This window comes from Ipomoea triloba, chromosome 12 (assembly GCF_003576645.1).
Source record: "Ipomoea triloba cultivar NCNSP0323 chromosome 12, ASM357664v1".
Lineage (NCBI taxonomy): Eukaryota > Viridiplantae > Streptophyta > Magnoliopsida > Solanales > Convolvulaceae > Ipomoea > Ipomoea triloba.
Window position 1 is genome coordinate 4,151,811 of NC_044927.1, and position 8,475 is coordinate 4,160,285.

At 34.7% G+C, this 8,475-nt stretch overlaps 1 protein-coding gene across 1 annotated transcript; it reads left to right on the plus strand.

The window, feature by feature from the left end:
• The first annotated feature begins 5,795 nt into the window (after positions 1-5,795).
• On the plus strand, positions 5,796-7,932 carry LOC116000223 (LOB domain-containing protein 36-like). Its single transcript, XM_031240254.1, has 2 exons — positions 5,796-6,725; positions 7,588-7,932. Exon 1 carries the CDS (start codon positions 5,796-5,798, stop codon positions 6,636-6,638), a length of 843 nt encoding a protein of 280 aa, XP_031096114.1. The 3' UTR covers positions 6,639-6,725; positions 7,588-7,932.
• Positions 7,933-8,475: the final 543 nt, after the last annotated feature.

Sequence of the window (8,475 nt, forward strand, 5' to 3'; positions counted from 1 at the left end):
ACTATAGACAATTTAGACTGATTTATCTTTTTACGGTCTTTTGTTAATTAGGATCACAAAGTAAACTTTATCAAGAGAACACATTCAATTAACGGTCGTAGACTTTCATATAAATCAAAAAATAAAAGTAATTAAAAACATTTTACATATCTCAATTTATGACTTCAAATAGTAGTTTTCGTAACTTCGTAAATCTTGCACCTTACCACGGCTAACCTAACAAAACTTATAAATTTATTTTAGATTAGTTGACCAATATATTAATATTATGGTGAATTGGTTAATTCAAACATAGTCGATCGGCAAAACATTAATGAATAATGACATGCATCATAAGTTGGTACAAAGTAATATAAAAGTCAACAAGACATTATTTGGGTTTTTGTTCTTCATTTTGTATTCATCAACATTGTGGTTCTCCTCTTGCATTGACTCACGGGGGATTTGTGGTCCTCCGAAAGCCTTAAATCTCCCATGTGGATGGATGTTGATTTGCACACTATTATAGCTTGTTTCACTGTGCATGAAGATTTGTTGGTACTTGATCTCATGTATGTATCGATCAATCTCTGTATCTTTGACAGAGATTTGATTTATATAATAATCACTTTATAAACATATAATAATAACTTAATAAATTTTTTGTCCTCATTAACTTAATTAAGTAAAAATAGTGATTTTATAAATTCTACACTTCTGACTTTATACATAATTTTATTTGTAAAAAAAAAAAAAGAAAAAAAGAAATTTGAATTTAAAAAATTATAAGTGGTATTTTGATTGATATTGTTATATAGATCTCGGAGAAAAAATATTTAATAAATTTTGAATATCCATTTTCTTTCAGACCCATATTTTAAGGGCTGAAAGAAATCTATTGTGGGTCAATTTCCAAATGGGCTACATTTTTTGTTTTTAAAAATTGGGCTAACTTCAGCATTTAACCGAGACAGATTTATTTTATTTGTTTGATATTAAATTTTATATAGTAAAATACTAAAATAATGAATAATACACCTTATATAAAATAATTAGACTCTATTCTCAAAATAATAATAATAATAATAATTAGACTCAAATTTAAATTAGAAAAACAATACTCCTACCGTCCTACCCCATCAATTAGTGAAGTAGGATTTGTTTGGCATACGTGATTTGGCTTTTTAAAATATAGTACCCTACCTTGGTAAAAAAATATTTGTCTTTCAATGCGATTGATAACACATAAAATTCACACACTTGGTACATATTTATTGTTTAAATATTTACTTTTCTTAATTAGTTTTGCACTAAAATGATTTTTTTTTTGTTTTCATTTTTTTGAGTACTACTCACAAAATGATTTTATTTCTTAAATATTAAATGATTAATTGACTAAGATTTATTTGAGTGAATTTTTTTAGTACTACTGACTCTGTTACAATACAGTATCTGTTCATAATTACTTTCTCAACCTACTATTGCACAAAGAGTCAATACCGTTTCCACTGAGGCTCGAACCCACAACCTCCCGATGCAACTTGGTGCCACTAGACCACAAGGTCTAGCTTATAAAAAAAAACATTTTCATGCAAGCTAATTTAATTATATAGTTAATATTAATATTTTTTTTTTGTTTTAAAAATAAGAAAATTGAATTTTGTATATATAGTATAATATAAAAAGAAGTTGGGTAAAATATGTAAACATATAAATAGATTATTTTTACCTATCATCAACCCACGGAAAATAGAATGCATGGTAACCATCACGATGAGTATGCATCAATCATATGCTATTAATTTTAAACGTAATAAATTAATTACAATAAATGTCATGTGTTATGATCAATAAATTGCATAATAGATTTTTATGATGTATGCAAAATTTATAACCAACAATTTTCAATTGGAAACTGTATCAAATTAGTTATATTATATATGTGGCATCCAACTTAATTTATAGTGAAAATGAAAAAAAAACAAAGTGGTTTAACTTTTTGTGCTACTCAATTAAAAACTTAAATTAAGGGTGTGTTTGGTAGCCCGAAAAATGATTTCCGGAAATTATTTTTCGGGCTTTGGGTGTTTGGGAACACCCAGAAAATGTGGTCAACGGAAATTGATTTCCGTTTACCACGGAAAATAGAGGAGTTTTTCCGGAAAATGGCTTCACGCCAAGGGAGGGATGGCTGCCGTCCCTCCCTTCAATCCGGCGGACTGGTTTCCGGTTTCCGACGGAAACCAGTCCGCCGGCTCTGGTTTTCGGTGGAAACCAGAGCAGCGACGACTGCTCTGGTTTCCGCCAGAAACCACAACAGTCTTCCTCTTTCTTTTTTTTTTTTTCTTTTTTAAATTTTAAATTAGTTATAATAAATATTATTAGGTTATATATTTTTTATATTTTAAATAAAAGAATAAAATTATATAATTATATATTTCTACTCATTTTCCACTCATTTTCTAGAAAATGAACTAAACACCTAAAGACAGTTTTCCAGAGTACATCCAAACACGGAAAATGAACTCATTTTCCGGAAAATAACTCATTTTCCAGAAGTCATTTTCCTGCTTTCCAAACACACCCTAAAAGTGATATTACACATATTTTATTCATGCTTTGATATTAACTATATATATGTTACGTTTTAATTTAATTAAAAATTAAATTGATTATCAAATTACACATTTACTATTTTATACTCAACAATATAATGTTGTATACATCAAATTGTTTACACTATATATTTAAGGACTTGTAGGCTTGATCTTCAATGGACTTGTAGGCTTGATCACTTTTATGTCGCTTGTTCATTGTTGAAGGACTTCTAAACTTAAGTGGTTTGATCTTCAAAGAAAGACTTTCGAGCAAACTTATGCAGAGCTTCCAATGACGCTTGGGGTGATCATTAGTGAAATGATGATCACCATGCATAATGAAGAGAACATGAGACGACTCCACTTACTCCAAACTCTTTGATATACCTCAATAATTATTGATATACCTCAATAATAATAATTAGATATTTAAAATAATATAAAGATTTATACAAAATGTAACGAATCACCATTATGTTTAGATTCATGATCCTATCATTATTATAATTTGTTAAAGGAAAAAGATCAATTAGGCCCTTAAACTTTTCAAAGTTGTAATTAAACCCATTAATATGTTATTTTGGTGCATTGAAATTCAAAAACCAGTTAGTGAATAATAAGTGCTTATTTGTTTATATTTGTCCCCCTTTCACTAATCAATTTTTCTTATAGATCATTCCAAATTTCATGAGGTTATGACTAAAATGTGTTATTTTGCAAGGAGCTTGGTTTGGAAAGCTATGGAAGAAAAGAGGAGTATTTTCATGCATTTCGGTGGGCATTGGAGTCAAATGAAGCATTTTGTATGCATTTAGAGTCATTGGGAGCTAACCCAATGGAGTAGCAAGTGGCAAGTGAGATCTCTTTGTGGGGAAGAATTTCAGGAGAACACAGGTTGGATTCCACAAGCGACGATTCTCCCTGGGCCAACTCCCGTGCCTCTCGGAGCGAACACAGGTGGACCTGGACTGTTAAACGAACGAAGAAAGACCCGATGGATTTACCAAAAAAAGAGTCATTGGGAGCTAAGGAGAAGGTCAAAACGAATGGAGAATGACAAGGCTGTGCAAGTCAAAACAAAGCTGATCTAAAAAATGAAGTAGGTGGCGTACCCTCTGGCGTACGCCAATCCCTGAGGCCGTCCCTGTGTGCTATGCTACTTATTTAAGCTCTTTTTACTCGTTTTTACATGGTTTTGACCCATGATTGAGCCATAACCATTTTCTATGCATTCCTTTCATATTTTTAGGGTTAGATTAGGCTTGGGTTCTTTAACACTTTTGAAGCTTGTAATCTTGGATTATTGAAGCTTATATTCCAACATTTCAAAATTGTTCTTTTATTTTCAATACATAAGTTCTCCTTCCTTTAATCTATTTCTTTTGCAAGATTTATGTTTATTACTTATGTTGTGTTTTTATGATATTTAATCATGACTAGTTAGTTTATGTGCTTGAGTTAGGGTTGTATTATCTATCTTGATGTTTAGTTTGTGATTATTGCATAAAAGGGATTTTTGTCTACCTAAGGTTCTTGAGTTTATGAAGGATTTGTGTTTGTATATTGTTAATGCTTTGTGTACAACATTCCTCAACATGTTTTGGAGGAGTTTTGGCTACAACGAGAGTTGGGTCAAGATTCCAAGCCATTCATTGCATAAACTCGATTTCTTCCTATGGAATTGGGGAAATTGGGGGCTCTAGCTTGATGCTTTGAGTTATTGAAGAACTTAAAATTGATACATCATGAGGGTGTAGCAATTTCTTGTTATAATCCTTGTTTATTTATCACGAGAGTGGCTTATAGACTAGGATTCTTACGTGCATCCTTATGTTGTGTTATGCATCAAGAAGATAATGTTCCCTAGCTTGAATCCTATTTCTTTGTTTCGTGTTTATATATAGTTAATATGTGTTTGTGCTACTTTGTTTAGTTAGCCTTAAACTTAGCTTGTTATGGAAAGCTTAACTTTTTGTTGATTTCGTTATGCTAGTGTCTAGGTTCTAGTGATTGCATAGTACGTTCCATAACTCCCAATCTCCTAAGGACGACATTTCACACATGTATACTAAGGTTCTGCCCAACCACCTTTTGGCTAACTCTAGCCACCTTCCAACTAACTTTGGCGACCTTCTGACCAACTTTGACGAGATTTTAGGACAAACATCAACGATTGGTGTGTTTATTGGTCACTTGCTCGGCAGAAGGCGACCTTTGGTCACATACCAATATTTGGTCGCCTTTTCCGGTAGAAAGCAACCGTTTGATCAGCAAAGGTGGCCAGAACATTTAGTCGCCGGTGTTTGTCCCAATATCTTGTCGGAATTAACTGGATGGTCACCCGAGTTAGTCAGAAAGTGGCCGGTAGTAGGTCACTAGTCGTTTTTGGGCTTTAATTCACCAAAATAACATGTTTATGACAACATTATTAACCTATTTAATATTGTCAAAATTTTGATATTTACAATGGTAAATTGTTTAATTCAAACATACTAAACAAAACATTTATGCATGGATAATGACATGTACTATAAGTTGGCACAAAATAATATAAAAGGTAATTAATGATATGTATACAATTCACAGTGGCATCAGATTTGGTATAAAATATTTTAACAAAAATAGCATTCCGATTTATTATTATTTGAAAACAAAACAAAAGTATTTTACCGATTTCTCCCTCATTGGAAATAGGATGAATTGACGAAAAAGTACATGCCATCTCTCTCTTTATTCTCGGCGCTGCAACCGTCTATCGTGAAAGTTGAAGATCGGATCCAGCGCTCTCGCGTTCCAACCCTAGACCTCCATTCTCTCCGATGTACAAAGGTCAGGCAATTCGCCTTCTCTCTACACACCACGCTAATCTTTCATTTGATCTTACTTAATTAGCTTTCATTTAATTAATATTTGCCTTTTTTTTTTTTTGGATAGTTTAATCTGATGGCCTTCATTTTCTTTTTTCAGTTTACGGATAACATGAGTCGTAAGGGGGTGAGAGAGAAGGGTTCAGCGTGATCCGTGGTTTTTCAGCAGACGCATCAGGTCAGATTTTTTGTTTTTGTTCTTCATTTTGTGTTTTATTTCACTGTGATCTCTGTATATTTCGCACTGATTGATTTGATTTAAGGTTTTGAATTTTGATCTGGTTTTGAAAGCGAGGATTTGATGTTGATGTTGATGTGTAGTGAGCGATTAAGGTCGGGGGGAGAGAAATAGATGTCGTCGTCGAGCACGCCGTGCGCCGCATGCAAGCTGCAACGCCGGAAATGCACGCAGGAGTGCGTGTTTGCGCCGTATTTTCCGCCGGACCAACCGCAGAAGTTTGCTAACGTGCACAAGGTGTTCGGAGCAAGTAACGTCGCGAAGCTACTGAACGAACTGCACACTTCTCAGAGGGAGGACGCCGTGAATTCCCTGGCGTACGAGGCGGAGTGCCGCCTGCGCGACCCGGTGTACGGCTGCGTCGGCTTAATTTCCATCCTCCAGCAGAAACTGAAGCAGGTGCAGCACGATTTGCTGAGTTCCAAGCGGGAATTGGCGAATTACATCGGACCGGCTGCAATGCAGCCACTTGTCCAACATCCCGGGTTTCTCCAACATCCTAACAACCCCTCTAACTACCTTGTGGGACTCCCCACAGTAGTGCCCCACGCCGCCGCCCAGCTGATCGCCCATGATTCCTTGCAGCAACAACAGCAACAGCCTTTCATTGAGCCTTACCATCAATTAGCCGGCGTGGTTAGAACATATGATCAGCAGCAGCAACAACAGCAACAGCAACACGAGCTTATGACGTTTAACAGTGGATTTGAGTCCGGAGGGCCAGTAAACGGCGCCGGAATGTTCCATCAGATGAGCTCTGCCGCTTCTATGCCTCCTTATGACACTCCTTACGCGATGCAACAGCCGGGACAAGAACACTTTGATCCTAATCATGACCAGATTCAGCTTCAATCCCAACCGCCAATGCAACAACAGCAACAACAACAGCAGCAGCCTCCTCAGCCGCAAGAGAGACCCAAAAATGAGGAGGGCAGGAGCGTTGATCCTTCGTGCTAATAACAACATCCTCTCATCATTGTGATTGCTATGCCCCTCCAAACTTCATCTATTCTCCCAACACTGCCATTTATTTCATCCAGCTAGGTCATCTCTTCATCTCCTCTAATTTATCTCCTTCTCCCACTTCTCGTTTTCATGATTATAAACATAGTTTTTAAATTATATTCTTTCCTTTTGTTGCCAAGATTGTCACCTATATTTCTGTAATCACTAACCCTAAGTACAATATAGGTTTTAGTACAACTTGAGCCATAGCAGCTACTAGGTCATCGAGATTTATCATCTCCACAATCCTATTGAGTCGGGATGTGGGATGTGATGGTATCTTGGGTGAGGAATTTTACCTTTTGTGGGCAAGATTTTAGTACAACTTTAGATGATCAGGTCCTCATGTTCTTATTTGTTAGGTATATCTTAGTTATGAATTATCAAATCCTATAATGAAGTAAAATTTGTGCTAATTTAGTTTTCGCAATTAATGAGGTCGTATGCGGTGCCAGACTTTTGAAGTCTTCGTCAACTATACAGTTGAGTGGTTTTAGGTTGACAAATTATACATAACGTAAATGAGACCTTTAGCAATTATTGAGAAGAGCGTTAGTTTTCCATGACATTACTGCATGAAAGTGGTTTTAGGTTGACAAATTATGCATAATGTAAATGAGGCCTTCAGCAATTATTGAGAAGAGTGTTAGTTTTCCATGACATTACTGCTTGAAAGTCAAAAAATCCGAAATTTTTACCATAATCTATCACTAAAAAACTAACTAAACTAGTTATGATATTTCTTATTCATATATACACGTTCAAGTTTATGTCTATACAAGATAATAACTATTCACCATTAGTTTGACTATCGATCTACCATTTTCTTTTATACCTTATAAATTATAACTGTGAATTCCTTTTTAGCATAGACTTATATTAACTCGGTTTTGTCCAGCAGCTAATTTCAGGCATGCATACAGAAGCGCACAGCGGAAGTGAGAGGAGGATCAAACTTAAGATTGTTGAAATCGATCTGATGGTGAAATGTGTGTAGAAAGTGAAAAAATTTCCTCATTTATACAGGGAGGGTTTTGACTATTGAAGGGTGTCCTGTAATTACACAGGGAGGCACGTGAGAGCTGCATTGATGGTGATATGTAGGATGTTTTCCCTTCGCAGTTTTCAGGCAGGATTCTTTTAATGTTATCTATCCATGTCCAGTGGACGACCATATATATATAGAGAGAGAGAGTATATTTAGCTACTCTAGCCTGGTTTTAATTATCTGGAGAATTATATTATATGGTGTTCTCTTTTGTTTCTGGCAACATAATGGAGTGTCTGTCTATTGTTCATTTCCTTTGGACGATGGTCCTGTTTGGTAACATAGTTAGTTTATAAGTCAATTTTGACTTATTTAATCATTATTAGTTATTTGACTTGGTTAAACAACAAACGTAATGTTTGATTAATTAGCTTTTTGTTCTAAAATGCTAAAATTCAAAAAGCTGTTCAAAGCAACTTTGCTAATTTACCAAACATTTTTCTACAATCAGTTAATCCTATTAACTAGTCAAAATCCTATTAACTAGTCAAATTCACTAATCCAATCAGTTAACAACTATTTACCAAACACTCCAATCTCATATTCCTTCGCTTTATAACCACATCAAACACCATTTTCCTTTTGTTTGTTTTTTAATCTAGTTTCATCTTTTTACTTTTTTAGACCATATCCAGTCAAAATACCTATTATGAGATCACTCTAGTTAAATGACATAGGATTGACGTGCCAACTCATATTTTCTTCAAGCTCTACCTACAAAGTAGAATGAGAAAAAAAAAT